At 39.4% G+C, this 21071-nt stretch overlaps 1 protein-coding gene across 3 annotated transcripts in view; it reads left to right on the forward strand.

The window, feature by feature from the left end:
* Window positions 1–21071, forward strand: part of PITPNB (phosphatidylinositol transfer protein beta) — a 68236-nt gene that overhangs the window by 32183 nt on the left and 14982 nt on the right. For all 3 annotated transcript variants that reach the window (XM_055252086.2, XM_063623413.1, XM_063623412.1), the window contains exon 8: window positions 13918–13995. In XM_055252086.2, the coding sequence (XP_055108061.1) occupies window positions 13918–13995 (78 nt within the window). The remainder of the gene's footprint in view (window positions 1–13917; window positions 13996–21071) is intronic.

Here is a 21071-nt window from a genome sequence, read left to right on the forward strand (position 1 = left end):
TTCAGTCAGCCCCAGCTCTTATCCTGCAGCTCAGCTGGGAGCCTGACTCTCTTGCTTTGTAAACAGGGTATGATCCCCTTTCATGAGACCACCATCATGTCTGGGCCTGTACTAAGAGGCTGTGGCTAGAACCTGCGTTTTTCTCAACACTATTTTTATGACCAAAGGGCAGCACCTTCTGAATGGGAGATCATGTGACTACTGGGAATGCATGTTCCTCTAATGCTCCTGTGTTTAGTGGTAACACCTCACATGCAGAATCTGGTTACCTATGCAGTTGTGAATATCCAGAAGTTAGGTAAATCACTGTCTATAGTCTTACCCAATTTAAAAGTTCATGATTTGACCTTTTCTCCCTTAAATGAATGTGTTGGTGGTGATTTGGAAAAAGAAAATTAGGAAGACCTTCTGAAGGTATAGTGATCCTCAAAGTTAGTACTTGTGGCACCTTGACTCCTGGAGATTTTTGTCTCAGTCTGATTTAATCAGTGATTTTTCATTCTGTATTTAATGACCTCTGGTTTTTCTTGAGTGAGCTAATTTAAAAAAAACAAGTTAAATCGTTGAGTTTATTTCATATTACTTGCTTTTAAAAAGAAAGAAAACAGCTGCATTATTAAATTTGAGTGAATCGGTAGGCAAGTCCTCAGAGTCAGGACAAACACGAAATAGTTGGGAGTACGAGAAACCAAGAATTTGAAACTCCACCTGGTGGGGGCTTTCTGTCATTGCAGGTGGATTTAATACAAATGCAGCCCCAAATATTTTAATTCAGAGTGATTGTTGATTACTCTTAAGATGTAACTCTCAGTTAGGTTGTCAGGTGGCTTGCATACCACTCTTGTAGATTTGCTGTCTTTGGTAGTGTTTATGAACTATACTTCACCATGCAGAGAAGAGATGCGATTTGACTCATGGCGCAACTGTATACTTGAGTGGATGCTTTGACATGTTTACATAATTGGAGGGTGATGTTGTCACAATAACTCTAAGAACAAGGATTTGTTTTAAAAATCTGTCAGTGTGACCCAGGGTCACAGAGTAGTTTGCTACAGAAATCATACGTATTTAAATATATGGGTCATTAGGACTTTTTGTTGATGACTTATGGGAAGTTTGTATATGACTATTGCATTAGCCACTGTTCTCTGTAATTTTCCAGAAGCTACATCACTTCCTGATGAAACAAGCCAAGTAGTCTGGGATTTCTGCATAATGTCCCCACCTTATCTTTTGTCCCTTTAGAATGTACCTATCATAGGAAATGGATTTCCTGTTTCAAGAGAAAGTGACATTGTAGCGAAGTGTTATTAAGGTGTTATATGCTTTAAGAGGGAAGCATCCTTCTGCCAGTCATCCCAGCGGTCACAGAGTACACCATGCTCCAGCAGGACACACCTCACACCCTCTCCATCCTCAGAGCCCCTTGTTTTAAACCCAAGCATCACTTCTAAAAGTCTTCCTCAGTAAGCTAGATGCCTCTTGGCGGTCAGGATTGTACTGTACTCATCATTTCTGTTTCCAGGACCTAGCAAGATACTCAATGCATGGCGTGGAATAAGCTCTTCCATAAAGGTTTGGTAGATCAGAGAGAATTTGCAAATGTTTTTTCTCTCTAGTATTATAAAAAAGAAGAAGAAAAGGCTTTTTGGAGGAGTTGAAGTTTTTATTGTTCAAATAGTAAATGAAAAAATAAAATGCTACTTTAATTCCTTCTTTAGTAATTCTAGATAAGATATATATTATGTGCCTTAAATTCTACAAATTTTGGCCAGACACAGTGGCTTACACCTGCAATTCCAGCATTTTGAGAGGCTGAGGCAGGAGGATTGCTTGAGTTCAGGCGTTCGAGGCTGCAGTGAGCTATGATCATGCCACTATACTCCAGCCTGGGCAACAGAGACTGTCTCAAGAAAATAAAACTTCTGAGTGTTGTTTCTAAACGAGCAAATACCTTTTTGGTCAGATTAAAAAGTGTTTTGGTTAGATCAAATTGTAGTAAGAGCCAGGAGTATCCAGCATAAAACACCACAGTGTAAGTTTTAAAGTTTTTTAATTTCTAAAGTTGTCACTGATACACAACCACAGTAAAAAGTTTAGGATTCCTTAAATGTCCTGATGAAATGCACATGCATATCTTCAACACATTTCCAAAATATACACAAATGAGTCAGTTGACATCTGCTTCTGCTTTTTTTTTTTTTAAGGTATAAATTTGAATCTGGCTCTTTTTAATCATCTCCAGCACTTTGTCTAAGTAGCTTTCTCTGATTTGTATACAAAAGTCACTTCCCGGGAGAGGAAGACTCTTTAAAGTGTAAGCTGAAGTATACACACGATTAACATCAGAGAGACCTTTGTTTTTGGAAGTAATTTGAAAGAAAATGAGCATGGTTTAGAAAAAAAAAGAAATTGGAACCACATTTTTAGATATTTATGTGTAACAAGAAAGGATAGTGTCAGCCTTCCTCTATAGTACATACTATGTGACTTTATTTATATAATTTTCGAGGTACTTTTTAAGTAGAAACAATGTTTAATCCAAAATTTTAAAGCTTACATACCTAAAAGTGATGACCCTTAACATCTGAGTGTTTTTTACATGTTAATAATAAGGAAATATTAATGATTTAAAAGCATTAAATTGTTTGAGAGATGTAAATTGTTTGAGAGATGTAGTTTAAAAATCTGGATCCATTTAATACTGAAATGAAGCAAATTTAAAGAGAGAATGAAATTTTTCCCCTCATCTTTCAGCATGTTTGAGTGTAATGCTTCAATTCATGGTGAAATTTTTCCTAAATGAGATGGTTCAAGATCAAGCATTAGCTTTGTGTGACCACAGTGCCATGACCATGGCATTTCAGCATCACCAAGGATGATGTTCCTGAAAGGAAGAGACACAAGCTAGAAACTCATGTGCCATATTGGTTTTGGGTCACAGAATGTGCAGGATATGCTCTGATTGATAGGGAACTTTCCTGCAGAGTAGGAGGGGCCCCTGCTTTGTGGGCTATGCAGTAAGTGTGTTGTGCTCCTAAGATAAAGCTCAGATTTCATTCATATCACGTTCATCTTTTTGTCCTTTTTAACTTCACCCTAGTTGTTACTCTCATGTGCCTCTGCCTTACCTGCCCATAAATATAATTTCCACTGTCATATTTACCCAAAATCTCCATCCTTTTCCTCAGTTGCAAATGTCCCCCCCAGGGGGTAATGGGGACACAATTATGGGCTTCGAGTGCTGCAGCCCTCCTGCCTGCCCCAGGCAGCCAGCCTTCCCTCCCTACAGCGTGGTCCCTGGGTTGTTGCTGCCGTTGAGACTCTGGACCAGTCTGCAACATCTCTTTCCAGCAGAAACACTTCGTGCAAGCAGCTTTTTCAGCACCAGCTTCTGTAGCAAAGCTGTGGGTCCGCTCACTAGTCACATTTTTTTTCTTAATACCCCAGAGGACACAGGCACTCCCAAGTGGGAGGATGAGGCTGCTGATAATCAGCTCAGCCCCCTTTGCAACAAGTGAATCACCTCTGCTGAGTCCAGCTCACTCACACCTCCCCTGTCCTGTCCCCAGTTTGGTCTCCTTTGGAGACCACGGTCATCAGGCAGGTCTGTACATGCATGAGTCCCAGTTGTGGGCTGTGTCTGTCCACTAGTCCAGTTCTCTGAAGATTGCCTGGGAGTGGTTCTTTTTAGAGCCCCTGAGGGTCGCTGGGGAGCATTTTTAGCTAACTTCAGAGCTTGCCTGTCAAAGCCTTTATTAGGACTCAAGCCAAAACCCTGAGTCCCTTTGCATTCAAGTATGGTCTGCCCACAGGCAGCTTATTAGAAATGCAAATTTGTTGCCCCCTCCCTGTTTAGAATCTTTGGAGTAGGGCTCAGGGCTCTTTCTGGCCCTCCAGGCAATTCCTGCGCAAGCCCACCTTTGAGAAGCTGCATTCTAGTATACATTATTAATGGTGAAGATTGTAGCGTAGGCACCCTTCTAGGATTTTGGAAGCAGAAGGAATCTCAGTTGGAGGCCATGGTCCAACAATATTCCCCTCAACCTTTATTTTTACTGTTAAAAGAATTTGTAGCGCGGGGAACTGCTGTAACTCCCCATCCATGTAAGCAGTGGAAGGGGAGCCAGGACTAATGCAGAGCTGCTGACTTTATTTTTGTCATTCTAGAACAACTTTTTGCCGTATGATGTTTCTTCCTTTGCAATATGTTGATTAAGAGCATTCTTAATTTATTTGAAGGAAACAGGCAGCAGCTGTTCTTCCATCCCTCTTCCCTAGTCCCTTGAAACCCCAGTTTTTATCAGTAGTAGTCTTGGTCACCTCCTGCCACAACTGCTGAACTCTGATGTATTTCGAAGTTCGCATATGTGCAATAGAGTAAAAGGATTGGACACTCAAAGATGTGTTTTGGTGTGGGTACTTACAGGGAACACCACTCATACATTTTCTCGTTTGTTCATTTAATAAACATTTATTGGAACTTACTATTTGTTCTGTGTTACTGTGGATACATCTTTCTCCAGTTAAAGGAACAATTGTATCTGTCTAAAGAGAGTGAGATTCTTAATCGCGGACATGCTGAGGTGTGTCTAAGTGACTTACAAGTTCCAACTGTTGGTTGTGTAGTATGTGAGTGCTCCTTCACCAGAGGGTTATTTTTCCTTACAGCTGTTACAGACCAGTGCTGGGCACCAGGCTGCAGCCATAGTCAAAGTTCAAAGACTAATCAGAGCCACGAGTTTTGGAGTTTTGCAGTTTACTAAATGAACAGACATTTTAATTGCTTGTCAAAGGACTGTAAAGGGATTGTTGGGTTCATCTAAACTGTTTCTGAGCAGCTTTTAGAAGTCTCATGTTAATCTTTTTAAGGATTGTGATGTCAAAGAAAATGAATTGTTTTTTAAAGTTTGTACTTTTTGCTTGTTCTTTATTTGGTGAGTATGTCTTGGTAGGAAGAACAGTGTCCTGTTTTAGTTGAGGGCAGAGATATACTAAGCCAGTACCTGTTTTTTTGAAATTTCACTTGCCTTTGGGAATGAACATAAATGATTTGCTTTTCCATACATTTAGTACTTTTCACTTTGAACATACCGTTCCATTTTTTGAGTTTTTTAGTGAGCAATCTGACACTTCTTAATTGTTTTAAACCACGGGTGTATATTGCTTTAAAAAAAGGTATTTTGTTCTTTTTAAACATATTTTTTCTGAAAGTTGGCAAACTGATGAAACTTGGTTTAATTTATTTGGATTGAATCTTAGGGGCATGTAAGTTTTGGTCACACCTTAAACAGTGCTTGTTTCTTGTGCTCTCAGAAGGATTTAGTGTATCTTTTCTTTTGATCATACATTCTCTGAGACATTGCCCAGATGTTACATACTTGAGTAGATAGCCTTGGTAACGCATGCTTTACTGCACTGCCTTTAGGAAAAACTTCGTAATTGCACTCTCTAATCTTTATAATATTAAAACTTTTTTCTTTTCAAAATGAAAAAGAATGATGGAACATGACCAGAAAAAGTTAAATATTGGTTGAAGCCATGTGAAGTTGTTAATATTTGTAAGCTTTTGAGCTACAAAAATGAAATTTTCTTATGGGTCAACCTAATATATCCTCCAAATTAAATTTTGGTAGATGATACCCTAAATGGTCAGCAGTCTTTTGGTTCTCTCTCGCAGCTTTCAAGAAGCTCCTGTGTTTTAGATGTTACATTTGTTCTGACTGCTGCTGCTTATTTCCTAAGAAGGGCTTTCTGCTTCTTGGAGCTGTGCAGTGGCTACCCGGCTCTTTAGACCTGAAAAGAGCTTTTGTTTATTAGAAGTCTGTGGCTGAGATCCAGCCAGTCCTAGCCAGGCCTATGGTTGCCAAATGCTGCTTTGGTTGTTTTCTTCGGCATGAGCAGAGACACACTTGATCTCAGTAGAGTACCATGTCTTTTTGCTGTTAAAATGAACCTAGACGTTCATTTCTGTCTTAAAAATGTGTTATTTATCACTAGGGTGTGTGATGCAAAAACTCTTTATTAAAGTGTGTGCATACTAAAAACATGAGAATTGTGACCCAGCTCCTAACTCAAGATGAATGCATGTGATAGTAGCTTTCCTGAACTTAGAGGGAAAGCATCTCAAATACATGTTTTGAGGTAGCAGTGATTTTGCTTATGCTTAAGAAATTTCTGTTTGTCAGACGCTTGTCTCATTTCGCCTTTACTGCACTGTGAAACAGACTGTTGTCAAGGTCTTTTGTAAGAGATTTTTTCCCCCATCTTCAAAGAAGATATAAATAAATGTAGGCATGGTTTCTATTAAAAAGAAATGTGAAAATGTTTCCTACATTATTCCACTGCCTTACATGGTCACACACTTTCAGATCATTTCCAGTAGTAGATTTAGAGAATGTCCACTATATTCGAAGGCATGGTTGGATAGTGCCCTCTCGTGGGAAAACAACATATTGCTTATGTCGTGCTTGCTTTAAACATTAGCAAAGATTTTAAAATTTTATTAACTGGGTGCAGTGGCTCACGCCTGCAATCCCAGCACTTTGGGAGGCTGAGGCAGGCAGATCACCTAAGTTGAGAGTTCGAGACCAGCCTGACCAACATGGAGAAACCCTGTCTCTACTAAAAGTACAAAATTAGCTGGGCGTGGTGGCACGTGCCTGTAATCCCAGCTACTTGGGAAGCTGAGGCAGGAGAATCGCTTGAACCCGGGAGGCGGAGGTTGCAGTGAGCCAAGATCGCGCCATTGCACTCCAGCCTGGGCAACAAGAGCAAAACTCCGTCTCAAAAAAAAAAAAAAAAATCCGTGCATACAAGCATGTTTTGTACAAAATGCTTTTTCACTAGAACCCATTATTAATTTAAAGTTTATTCCTAATTTCTTCCATGTTTTAAAAGTAAAAAGGAGGGGAGGGTAATGGAGGTGATGGGGGTGTGAATAGGATTTGCTCTAGTTCCTTGGGTGGGGGATAAAATTCTCTGAGAGCCAGAAAATGTTTTTGAGCAGCTCATGGCAGATATTTTTAAAGAAATAAGCATAAACAGCTCCAAGCCAAGTTTTTAAAGTGCATTTCTTTTTTTTTTTTTTTTTTTTTTTTGAGACGGAGTCTCGCTCTGTTGCCCAGGCTGGAGTGCAGTGGCGCAGTCTCGGCTCACTGCAAGCTCCGCCTCCCGGGTTCACGCCATCTGCCTCAGCCTCTCCGAGTAGCTGGGACTACAGGCGCCCGCCACCACGCCCGGCTAATTTTTTTTGTATTTTTAGTAGAGACGGAGTTTCACCGTGGTCTCGATCTCCTGACCTTGTGATCTGCCCGCCTCGGCCTCCCAAAGTGCTGGGATTACAAGCGTGAGCCACCGCGCCCGGCCTTAAAGTGCATTTCTTATAAAAGCCCCTTTTCAGCCGTGTAAACTCTTTTTCATGGAAGGCTCTCTAGGCTGAGAGGGAGCAAGCATCCCTTCAGGTACTTGAGTCTAATCAAATGGTAGAGTGTAAATCACATTTTTTCAATAAAGGATCATGGTTGGCTTTGGTGTCACACAGGGCAGCATCTGAGTCGTGGCTCTTCTGCTCGGTGATGGTGGACTCTGGCAAAGAATTTCACTTCCCTGCCCCTAGTGACGGTGATAGTCCAGTACCTTTATTTCAAGTTTTTGAGTATTAACTGGGAGAATGTGGGGGCCTGACACATAAGTGTGTGCTTCAAAATGGTAGCAAGAATGATGTTGCTTATTGGATTTTGTTCTTACTTTAAAAAAAGTTTACTTTTTTTCATACTTTAACGTTTTCATATTGAATATTTGTTAACTTAATGCTAATGGACTAAATGGAATTTTGGGACTTAGAAGCTAAAGGCCAAATCATGAACTAACATTTAGAGTGAGAGAGGGTGTTTTCCCCCATTTCAGTTTAAGGAAATTGATATATGTTCAGTGATTTACTATCATTTAAGGAAACATGCCTTTTGTAAATAAAACTTTTCTAAACGTAGCACTTACATTTCAGGTATATGCAGTATAATTTTAAAATATGTAATGTTTAACAAGCACCTTTATGGAATTAACTTGTTTGTTAAAACTCATTTCATTGGTGTACAGAGTTTGAAATGTCTTCATTTTTAAGTGCTATAATATATAAACATATATTAGTAATAAATACAATATTACAATAATAAATATATTCTATATTTGTACATGAACTGCCCAAAGCAGGAACCCACCTCCTCCTGAGGAGAGTGCTGGGGTGTAGCCCATGGGCAGCTGCTTAAGGCAGCTCACTAGCTCCAGTAGCTCTGGGCTATACAGGAATCTCAAGAGCTTGCTCCGTTGGGCCTCACTTTCCCATCTTATCCTGGAGCACAGCTATTTGGTTTCCTTGCTGTGTTGTAGGATATGGAGTGTGTCACATAGCCATCTGGTTGTAACCTTTTCTTGGTGCTGAAATTCTGATTTCTTTCTCTTTCTCTATTAATTTGTATCCTTCCAAAGGCTTTAGGAGTCTGCCTTCATAAACATGACAGTATTGGTGATAAGGATAAGATCAGAAAGAATGGAATGAGCGATTAGTTTAGTTGTGCTCTAGCCTAGCAGTGCTCCCGCCACCCACATGCCAGGCTCACCCCCACCATCTCAGGACTCTGTGGAGGGTCTCTATGAGATCAGAAAGATTACCAAAAAAAAGTGTTATGTTCAGGGGTGTAGATTTGACTGCATTTCTCAGTTCTCAATACAGTTGTTTAAAATTCAGCTTTTAGGATTCATTGGTGGAAAGCCAGTAAGGTTTAATGAGAGGGCTGAATTACGGAATATTTTTTAATGCAGTTTTGTCCCTCTGAGGTACATTCAGTAACAGAAACTAGGCCAACAAGTTATTGACAATTAGTGGTCCTTTGGGAATGTGCTTTAATGAATAGATAAGAATGATTTGTAATTAGCATAATAATTATATGCAAATGAATGCTTCTGAATTGCTCTAAAACACTTCTGAACTGTTTAAACAGCCCTCCTGAGATCTTGTTACTCTATTAATTTGTGTAGCAAATCTTTTTTTCATAGATCATGCAAAGATAAACTTCAGCCCAGCCCCTGTCCGAATGATTATGTATTCCAAGGTAGTAGGACCTGAATTAATGAGATTTACTTATACTATATTAATGGTACTCTGTGGGAACCTGAAAGGTTGAGGAGTCACTGGGGAGATGTAATTAAAAATAGAAAAGAAAGCTGCTTATTTGAAAATAACTGTTGAAATCAGTTTCTTAAACAAGTTAGTAAATGTTATTTCTCTTTACACCTCTGTTACTTGCTTTTGCAAAATTTAATGCAAACATTTTTTTAATGGGCTTACTTACTCTTTGGAGTCTCGCTTGAATTTTGTCAGCTCGATTTAGTTATTCTTTTGGTATTAGGGTCAACAGTGATAGGATCCAGGAACTCATTTAGGTGCCACAATACTGGAAAATTCAGGGCAGTGCTAATAAATGATGTTTGTTATTTATCTTCATATTTAATTCAGCTTTATCCCCCATCTTGGGCTTTATTTTTAGGATGCGATTAGAGGAAATAAGCCTTGCTAAGTTGAACTGCAATACCCATGCATTTAAAATTTAATGATTATTTTTGAGCTATTTTAATAGACACCTAATTAATCATTGTATGCTAAAGGAAAGCATTTTATATAGCAAGCTGCAGGATCCTAATGTCTCTCTCAAGCTTTTGTGCTTGCCCAGTAAAACACCCCCTCTCCACAGGATAGAAAATAGGGGTTGATCTTTTATAAGCAGGTGCCAAGGAGTTGCTAATGCTTGTGGTTTGGGTCCTCTTTTCCTTGGTTTACACTTAGCCTCACCTCTGGTAACCCATGCATGGTTATTTAAGCAATTTCTGGTGTCTGGAGCTCATCTCAGTTTTTCCACAAGCTGTCAAGAAACTCCTACCAGCCTGCCCCCTACCTCCTACTCACTTCCCCATTCATAATTAGGAGTTAAATCTGGGCTCAGGGACATTTAGTTTGGCTCAGCACAGACAGATTTTGTACTTTCATTTTGGGGGGCGGCCACTATGCTCAAAGATTCGTGAAACTAATATTCTTTGTATTCGAAATGAATCTGGTTTCTATTGAGAGTTTCTGTTAAGATCTGTAGTGAGTAACAGATGTACACCCAAGAGGTAGCACAACTTTAGTATTCCAGTGACAGAAAACAGTTATTTATAAGAAATTAATGAGTGTATTCTGTGACTCCAGTGTGGAGACTCAGTAATCCATTTATTTACCATATTACATTTTATTTTGTTTTCTGAAGGCTATCCTGCCTTTTTTTCTTAAATAAGAGTTTTCAATTAAATAGAGTTGTATTAACACTAATCCGAATATACCTTATGCTGATACTATTGTATTTTTTCGTTGTTCAGGCACTATTATTGGTGGAGCAAGTAGTGTCTAGGGATATTACACCTAACTTGATAATGATGGTTTTACTAAGCCCTTATCCTGGCCAGGCCTCTGGGCATTATACAGATAATTAAAATTGAATCTTAAAAAATTTTAAACACAATGCACCTTAGCAATAAGATTTTTCTACTTTTAAACATGATTTTAAAACCCATTTTAAAAATGCATTTCCTTGGCCTGGTGAATTTGCTCTCTTTTTTTTCCCAAGGATTACAGAAAGTGCATAGCAAATTCAGCCTTCAGAATACCCAGGAGCTGAAGACTCAAGTAGGCTACAGCTGTCTTTACCCACAGTATTCTAAAAGAACTAATGAGATGAGAAGTCTGCAGCTGGTGGCAAGCACAATAAACCATGAGCCAAGGGCTTCTCTTCATCAGAGCCTCCCCTTTCCCCATGGGATCCCGAAGGAGACAGAATACTAACAAAGCCAGCAGGCTGTCTCATTCCACACTATTGCTCATTTGCAGCTATAATTGGTAGCTGAGGTTGCATTCTGTATGCTGAAACTGTCATACATGAAGGAATATATTTGTTCGTTGTGATACGGATATAAATTGGCCAGTTTTCAGATACAGCAAGACCAAACTAGGTACCCAACAGTGAAAATGTAGCAAAGACGATACTGTTCAAAAAATTAGGTGTTGTGGAAATACAAAACTGAGGTTGTTAAAAAGCTACTTCCTGCTTCTTAATATCTTGCCACTTAATTCAGCTGATTAAACATTTACATATTCTTCATATTCAAAGTAACGTAAAACAGGAATTCCTGGGTTTTGACAAGATTTATTATTCTCATCTTTCAAAATTAAAGTGCTATTGTTAATAATTGGGTTTTGTTATGTTTTCAGTATAATATCTTTAATATTTTCTGCTTTGTATTCAAGAGGAGAAAAAGCAGAGAGGGGAAGACTTCATTTCATATATGCATATGTATATGTGTATGATATTTTACATACACACAGTTGTGCTTTATAGGAAAATCCACTTTTAATATCTCTAGTGCTGCGGCTTCTTGGTATTTTTGAAATGTGGTTTGATTGTCTGGCATTTGTTGACACCTTTTGCCATCATCCTGTGAGGTGTACCAGAATGTGCCCAGGACTGAGGCTAAGGAGGCTTGAGTTGAAGTGCTGGAGTAGGTGAGCCCTGCCACTTCCTCATCAGACTGTGGTTTTAGCATCTGTCAAATGAAGGAGCTTGGGTGGTCTTTAAGGTTCACTTTACTTCTGTGATTCTGTGAATCCATAGTTCAGATTTTTCTCCTGTTAAACATGATTTTAAATTTCATTTTAAAAGTGCGTTTCCTTTGCTGGTTTTGTTTGGTTTTGATTCTGACAGTAATTGTCTCCATTCTCTGTTGGCAGTTAACAGGTACTTCCTGGGGTTTGAGTTACCTGTTCTTTGCTTGCTTCTTTCTTTATCCCAACTAGACTGATTCTTTAAGAGCCAGAACTGTGCTAGTTCTCCTTTACTTTATCTGTTTCCTTGAATTAGCTCTTATTAATAACATCTGGTATGCTACCTGCGCTATGGTGGCTGTTCAATAACTGTATTTTGATTGAGGGAAATGATGCTGAACGTGATTATTTGATACAATGTTAAATACTTTCAATGTCTGAAAAAAAATGAGCTTGGTTTTAGGTTTTAATTCTAAGTCTCTGACCTAGAAGAAAATGTTTTATGGTGTTACAGGTTTATTTATGTTAATAGAGTAGCTTATTTCTCATTGTGAATCCAGGTCTTGAAACCACTTGTACACACAGTTGATTCTTTTGTCAATCAGAAGTGGAGTTATTCGTTTTTAGGATGCAGTTCAAAATTGTAGTTTAAGAATTCACACTTGCTGACAGTAACTGATCTTTCTGCTGCTTTGCCCAGACATAGGAAGTAAGTCCAGTTGTCCAGCTCCTTGCAGACTGTCCATCCCAGTTTGTCGTTCCTGGATAATGCTGATGCCTGTGGCTGTGCCACATTGCATATTGTAAAGCATTAAGACCCAGTTTAGCCAGACCTATTTGCTGTTTAATAATTTGAGCTTATTGTTGGTCCTTTTTGTAGACAACCTTTAGAGAGGCTTCAAGTTCTGGGTCACATATTTACACAGTTATCTTTCTTTAAAGTTTTGTTTTCTCTCTGAACTGAACATTTTTCCTTCCTCACATAATTTGTTTGTAACTTTCTCTTTAGGAATTATTAACATGGCATATGCACTTACTGAGTAACTGTTGAGTTTTGAGTGGCTGCCTCTCAACGTATTTTTTTGGTTTTTTTTGATTTGTGGAAAGTTCGTACATACTGTAGAGCATGTTCAGTTCTTGCTTTTGCTCGTACTGCCCTTATCTCTAGAACAGTGATTTTTAGTTAAGTTTTCATATCTGACTTATCTGGGCATTTTTTACTAAGTATGGGGTCTCTTCACGAATTCTGTGAAGGACCCCAGAGTCAGAAAGTCTGCTCAAGAAGGAAGGGACTCTCCCCGCCTCTCTCTCTTTGCAGTGTTTTAAACTGACCAACCGACCACGGTCAAGTTATTGTTGCAAGTCTCTCTTATTATTATTAATCTGGGCTCTAGCTCTTCAAAAATAATTTTATCTTTTCTTCTGGAGAGAGAGAGAGAGATTGTGTGTGTGTGTGTGTGTGTGTGTGTGTGTAATGACAAGAGAACTTTTGTAAAGCAGATAGATTTTAAAAGATTTTCTTTTTTCATTTCCTCCATTCTGTCAGGAAAAGGATATCCTAAGGGAAACAGAATTTGCACACAACTAGAACCCTGAATAAAACCTTCATTTTAGAGCCGTTCCTCTGTGGTATATAACTGAGGCAGTCCCGTGACACCCCTCCTTCGCCTCCTTTGACAGTGAGGGGCTGACGTGAGTGCAGTCCTTCTATGAGGAAGTCAAACCATGTGTACCCCAGGGCTCTCTGAACAAGGGTTTGGAGAGGCCAGTCAAGAAATTGCGATGTCCACCACAGACCCAGCTGTAGGAAGAGGTTGGGGATGCTGCAGAATCGGTAGTTCTGATTTTGTTCCCAGCCACAGTAGTTGCTCTGGCCAGCATTAACAGTCCAGTGTCGTCATCTACCTGTAGTGTCAAAACTGGGATGGGTATGTTTCATTCTTTGAATGTGATTATCCATATATCAAAATGTTTAAATTATTTAAAAAACTGTTGGAAGATTTGTTCTTGGAGACAGCTGTCCAGTAACCAGTCAGAATGGATTGCTAGTCCAGGACTTTTATTATTTCTTATTATGTAGTTATTTAGCCCAAGGTAAAAGTTTAAAGCAAAGGAAGCCAAACTGAAAACAGTGTCTTAAAGAAGCAATTTTCTACTTTTACGCAAAAGCACAGTGAGTCTAATTGATTTCTGTCCTGTGTTTTGGTAGCTGCGAAGAGCTGTTCTGGCAAGGTTAAAGAATATTCTCTGGTTTTCTTCTCTGCCTCTGACTTTGTTTTGCTTTGCAGGACTACAAAGCTGATGAAGACCCAGCATTATTCCAGTCAGTCAAGACCAAGAGAGGCCCTTTGGGACCCAACTGGAAGGTACTGGATGCTGACCTTTCTGACAGGCAGAGTCTTGGCAACAGAATACTTGACAGGTCCTGAGTCTTGAAGAGCTGGTGACGTTTAAGTGAAAAATAGAAATGGCACAAAAATAGTTTTATTTGCGATAAGGACTTACAGCCAGTTGCAGTTGGCCAGCAAATCTGTGCTGCATTAACAAACAGAACAGAGCCAGACTGTCACTTTCAGCATAATGCTGCTTCAATAACTCTTAAAAGAGACAAGTGATTTAGTCTTTGGGGATTGTAATGTTCTCTTTTGAGACCTGAAGCAGTATAAAAATCCATGTTAAATGAAGGTTTATAGTTTAACTTTAGTCTTAGTAAAAACTGAACAAGCTCCCTTCACCCAAGCTCATATTCCTGGACTTTTAATAGTTATATTTTTGGAAAGCAGGACACGAGCGAGCAATTTTTGTGGCAAGTAGTTTTTATTTTTGTTGTTTTTTTTTTTTTGAGACGGAGTTTCCCTCTTGTTGCCCAGGCTGGGGTGCAGTGGCGCAATCTGGGCTCACTGCAGCCTCTGCCTCCCAGGTTGAAGTGATTCTCCTGCCTCAGCCTCCCGGGTAACTGGGATTACAGGCATGCGCCACCATGCCTGACTAATTTTGTATTTTTAGTAGAGACAGAGTTTCTCCATGTTGGTCAGGCTGGTCTCGAACTCCCGACCTCAGGTGATCCACCTGCCTTGGCCTCCCAAAGTGCTGGGATTACAGGCATGAGCCACTGCACCCAGCTAAATAAAGTGCACACCTTTACTTTATTCATGGAAGTAAGGTAATGTCAAGGTAATAATTTAAATTGCTATAGAAATATAATGCATTTTAAAGACATCTGCTAAACTAGATGACAGATCCTTAAAGAAGTCTTAATGTGTTATTGGCAAGTTACTACAGCTAATTTGACAAGAGAAGAGCATAAAAACTTAAACATGCCCGGAGCGGATTTTTCACTCACAGGGTCTTACTTGGTAACCAACCTGTCTGTGCTGAAGCCAGTTACAGGTCATCGATAAATGATGTCTAGGTACTAGTTGTTGCATGCATATAGAGGATTATTGTTACAGCCCCACAGAGAACTCACTGAGTGGTTCTCCCTGGGTGTTAGACTGTTTTGTGGACTGTCTTGTGCATCAACTAAAAGGAAAAATGAATTTGACTTTGGTTTATAAGAAATGATTCATAACTATCTTATTTTCACTTTTGTTCTCTGGGTAGAGTTTAGTTCAAAATTCTCCCAGTTTTAATACTTAGCATGTTAGGCCAATCTTGCATTATTATAAAGAACCTGAGATTGGGTAATATATAAAGAAAAGAGGCTTGGGCCAGGCATGGTGGCTCACGCCTGTAATCCCAGTACTTTGGGAGGCTGAGGCAGGTGGATCACCTGAGGTCAGGAGTTCAATACCAGCCTGGGCAACATCTCTACTAAAAATCCAAAAATTAGCTGGATGCGGTGGTGCTTGCATGTAATGCCAGCTACTCAGGAGGCTGAGGCAGGAGAATCACTTGAACCTGGGAGGTAGAGGTTGCAGTGAGCTAAGATTGCACCACTGCACTCCAACCTGGGTGACAGAGTGAGACTCCGTCCCCCCCAAAAAAAAAAAAGAGGTTTAATTGGCTCACGGTTTTGCACACTGTACAGGAAGCATAGTGCTGGTATCTGCTTTTGGGGAGGCTTCCGAAAGCTTACAGTCATGGTAGGCAAAGGAGGAACAGGCGTCTCACATGGTGGAAGTGGGGCAGGGAAGTGTGCCATGCACTTTTATACAACCAGATCTCATGTGAACTCAGAGTGAGAGCTCACTTATCACCAGGGGGTGGCCCAAGCCATTCATGAAGGATCTGCACTCATGATCCAAACACCTGTTAGAGGCTTTACCTCTAACATTAGGGATTGCATTTCAACATTGGGGATTACATTTCAGCATGAGATTTGAGCAGGGACAAATTTCCAATCTATATTACCGAGAAAGTGATATATACCACTTATAAATTAACAAATTCAGCCTGCTTGATGTTAATTTGCTTTAATGGATTTAGAAAATGTCCCCACCCTTTTCCAGATTTCTAGCTTCAGACTTTAGAACTCAATCTTAGTTGGAGGAGAAGCCCTTTGAGATTTCACACTGGTCTTCTAAACAAGGACACCATGCCAGAGAGCAGCCCAGATGGTGGCTACCTCCACTGGTGCTGTAACTTCTAAAAAAGTACGTCTTGCTCCAGTGAGTAGTAGCTCTAGCTGACAATACTTTTACAGGGAGTAAAGGGGTATGAGGTTGAGACCCAGAGGTGAATTAAATATTGTATTTTCTTGAAATTATTAGCTTTTCAAGTATAAACATTAAAAGACAATGCTACATTATGTGGTGGGCTTTATGTTTGGGCTCAGATCCTTCCTGTAGGAACTCCTGATTTTATAACAGGCAGCAAAAGTAGTTTGATACTATGACTTCTACTGATTTCTAACTTTTTAGAAACTTGGAATATATACCAAGTCTGGCCTGATTTTTAACTGATATTGCTATGTCTTTTATTATTGACTAATGATTGAAATTCTAGAATAGGTTTAGTTCTTAGAAATAATGTGAATTTTATATTTCTGCAGATTGCAGAACTGCGGTTTTTTTCCATTTTCCCCCCTGTGTTAAACAGTAACTTATTAGGCTGGTAGGGTGCTGGTTGTTTCTGCCCATTTGCCTGTTGATTGTTCATTTTATCCAGATGGTGGTGGATCCAGCTACTCTTATAAATTGAGCTACTGCCTGATTGAATTTCTGTGAATTACCGTGATCTCAGAAATAACTAGTGCAGTCAAGAATAACTAATAATAATTAAGCCATCCACTTGCTGCTGTGGAGGGAAATAAAGAGTAAGAAGATAGCTGATAATATGGCATACAGGAAAATAGGAACCTTTGGACTTGATCTTACCAGTGTCTTCTGTAAACATGTTCAGCAGGCCCTCTGTGCCAATTACAGTCCTGGTGGAGGCACTGAGGGTAGCACTAGGGAACGATAATAGTTGGAAATTTTTATACTTCTGAAATGCAAGGAAGAAATAGGGAACAAACATGATAATTATGGCTTAAAGGAAGAAGAAATCTTATTGTGGACCCGCTTAACCAGGGTTGTGTGGAAGAATGTTCTTATAGAAGAGCTGCCTGGTAGTTCCACAGTCTCTCTCTCAAAAGGCCTCTGTGAGCCATCCCACACATACCCTTCAGCAGAAACCTGCCTTACCAGTACAGATTCCAAAGTCTATTCAAAGCTAAATGCAAATCCTATGATTTCTTTGAAACTTTTCCTTACTTGTCTGATGGTGGTATTTTCCCTCTGAATTATTGCAGTATTTACTTCCTGTCTGCACCAGACTGACTGGGGTAAAGAAACTTTTCCTTGGTACCAGGTGCTATATACAAGGTTATATTTAATCTTTACAACCTTCCTGTGGTGTAAGTTCAGCTGCTTTATTTTATATAGTTGAGAAACTTGGGCAGAGAAACACACGTAATAGTTGTAGGAGAAACAGCACAATGTCTGCCATATCTGGAACACCTGATTTAGTGGTAGTTACAGCAGTGCGTAAGGTATGGAGATGTAGCAGGTTTTAACTCTTAATCCAGTGACTCCTAGATCACCATTCTGTACCTTTTATGCCCTGTTGCATCATTGGCAATTGTGTGACTCCCTATTCATGGTATTTGCCAGAATTTGATAATTTCTGTTACACTAGTGGTACGTTTTCAATGGTCAGGGAATCTGTAAGTGTCAGAGGCACTAAGGGAGATCCATTAAAAAGCCATTGGGAATCTACACAAGTTGTAACAACCCTCACTGTGAGCCTTGATTTCCACATCTCCAAAATGGAAATGATTTTAGTAACTACCTCAGAAGGTAGTTGTAAAGACTGGGTGAAATAATGTTAAGTTCCCTGCACAGAGGAAGTGCACAATCAATGTTAGCTGTTATTGTCATCATGCTTTTGTCTTTTGTCTCTTGGGGTTGCTGAGATCTATAAATGTGCCCCTGTATTTATGACGTGTAATTCTTATCTGTCTAGTATCCAGAGAGTTCCCCTCATTCTAGAATGTGTTCCCCTCATTCTGGTATCTAGGGATTGATAAACACATCCGGGTTCACGTGTCTTTACCCCTCATGGTTATATATATTTAATGAGTGATTTTATTTGGTCATCCATAAAGCAGAGAGCCACACGGTTTAGAGAGGATTCACTAGCTGGGGATGATGAGGTTGCTAACGAATATATTTTCATATTTTCCACATTTGTTAAGAGTACAGACAATTTTTTTAGCCTATGATGTGATACATATCTTTTATTTTTAAAAAACTACAAACCCAGAGATGCAGGCCTCAGTTGTATATTTATTTTCCCTCTGAAGAAAGAATTTTTAAAATCTGAGTGCATAAATTATATTTTTGTTACTTAGGGTTCAGCACTTGATGAAGTGACTGTGTGCATAGTAATAGGAAAGCGATTTATAACCTGATTAAGATTTTTGCTTCAAGGCAGAATTGTGCATTTCTGAAGGATGTAAATGTCTTGCTTCTCTATAGCACCGTGTGCACGTGTGTTTGTGTGTGTGTATGTGTGTTTGTGTGTGTACCTGTTTCCATTTGTTTTTAGCTTTTCGGTTTCCCTTCTCTGATTTGGGTGAGGAATTATCATTTTAATAGATTGAAACACTATCTTTGAAGATTATGGTTTCATTTTTATCCCATGGCAAGGCCTCATTTCTTCCTTCATTTAAGCCAGACACCTCTTGAAGATTTAAGCTTCTGTGTCTACAAATACATGATAGTTAATAATTAGGCTCTAAAGGTCTTTGTAAGAGGCTTTGTCAAAGCGTCTCTTCCTCACAGGGCTTCATTTGTCTCAGAAGTCTCAGCCAGAGCTCTGAACTTTGGAATATATAAGGGGATCAGGTCAAATAAATAAGTTGATCCAGAAATTATGGTGGTTTTTAAATTATCTTTATGTACATGTTCTTTCTCATCATAAAGGCATGCCCCATTTGTCTTCTGTGTTAACTCTAGCCTGAGCAAATGCTCCAGCAGTCCGAGGTTGGCCTTTCAGGTTTTCATACTATTTAGCTGCTCAGTCAGCTTTAGACTCATTCTAGAACAGCCGTAGAGGCCATTCTGGATCCTTCATGCCAGTGGAGGGAAACCATATTTGTGCATTATAGAGATGTTAATTTGTTTACTGCCATGCTACCAAGATGTCTTTCTTTTTCTACCCCATGTCTGTGAAAAGATGTTGGTACCCTTGGTGTCAGTGACCTAAGATAAGGAAACTGCAAATTTTTTTTGGCCAGGGATAGGAGGAGTAGAAGTGAGTGATGAGGGAGAAGTTGAAATTCAGGTGTGGAAATCTCTTTTGAGATAGAGAGTGGCAGGAAAGCCACTCAGAGACTCAAGTGGCTTATGAGCAGTGTTTTTTGCTTGTTAGCCGCCCTAGTGGAAAGACGGGGAGGTGCTCTCTTGTTTCTTAGCCTCGACGTGTCTGTGAGGTCCAGGGAGGATACGAAGCATTTGAAAACATGTTCCCTCCCTGTAATCTCATATTTGAAACCCCATAGTGGGTGTCATAAAGAGGCTTAGTAATTAGTTTCTGGTTAGACCACATTTTGGATTATGTATAATAAAGCAGACCTTCAAGCATGGGTGATTTTTTAATATCTAGTTTGATGACTACATTTTTTATTTGATTTTTAAAATAAATATATAGCACATAGTATGTACTAATTATATTAACTCCTACAGAAGATATCAAAAAAAAGGTGTTCCATGTCTTTAAGGAGCTAAGTGCCCAAAGAGTGAAACTGATTAATTCTAACCTTATCTTGGCTATGGAATGTCTGTTCTCAGACAGAGTTGAAGGATTCAGGCACAGACGAATGAATGTCTTATTCAGATTCAAGAAGTGATTTGGCAGTGTGAGCTTCTTGCAGAGATTCTTCCAGACACTTCCAGAAACAAAGTTTTCTTCATGAGTTTCATTTGAAGGTGAACTTGGGGTTTTACTTGAAAATAGTGTCACTCCTGGAGTAATCAGACACAAGCATGAAGCATTTAACATAGTCCTCTTTAGTAAAATGGGTGTGAGCCACACAAAAAATTAAGTTTGGAGGAACATGGAAAATGTGACTGATTATCCTCTCACAGGCAGTAAGCTTTCCTGTCTGGATCTTATTTCGCCTATTTTTGTGAAACTAGATTAACCTACAATTAGTTCAGTCTTTTTTAACTCACATTTAATCTCACGTTTACTTCTTCCATTTAATATTTTCCATTTGCCCCACCAGATGGGACTCCCCCACCTTTGAATGCCACTAGAGTCTTGCCGATGACCTTCTCATGGCTCCTGGTGTGTCTTGGGTCCGGGCGGTGGTTTATGTATTCCCTCTGTCTTCCTTCCCCCCACCTCCTCCATCTCCCGTTGTTCACACTGAATTTTAAACGATAGGCTTTGTGTCTGACTTACCTTGATATGGGTCAGTGCCAAGCAGGGAGGTTTGCTCATAGTGGGGGCTTGTAAGTATTTGCTAGATTCAAGGTAACTACCTTAAACCAAATAAAAATCAAATATTGGACTTCCCATGTATTTACAGAAATATAATGTCCAATGTAGGTCTGTCCAAATGGCTACTAAAATAAATGGTTACCTAAATAAAGTTTAGGTTACCTAAATAGAGAGAATAGCTGAGTTGGGGAATGGGGTTCTGCTTGAAATTTCAGTACATAGACGTCACATATATTTTGTAATCTTGTGTTGATATTTACTGATGCACACACACTGGCAGCACTCCCAGCAGTGCATTTATTTTTAACTTTCTTGGTGAAATCTGGGTTGGAAACTTAACATCATAAAATCAGCAGCTGAAATTAAGCATTCACATTGCCTAAAATTGAAAAATGAAAATATGAAGACAGTTATGAGCCTTATAGAAACTGCTGTGTCTTTGCAAAGCATAACTCTGGTTCAGTGTAGCACATACCTGTTCCATCTTCATCCCAACACAGTTTTAAATAGG

The sequence above is a fragment of the Symphalangus syndactylus genome, chromosome 18 (genome assembly GCF_028878055.3).
Source record: "Symphalangus syndactylus isolate Jambi chromosome 18, NHGRI_mSymSyn1-v2.1_pri, whole genome shotgun sequence".
In the NCBI taxonomy this organism is placed as follows: Eukaryota; Metazoa; Chordata; class Mammalia; order Primates; family Hylobatidae; genus Symphalangus; species Symphalangus syndactylus.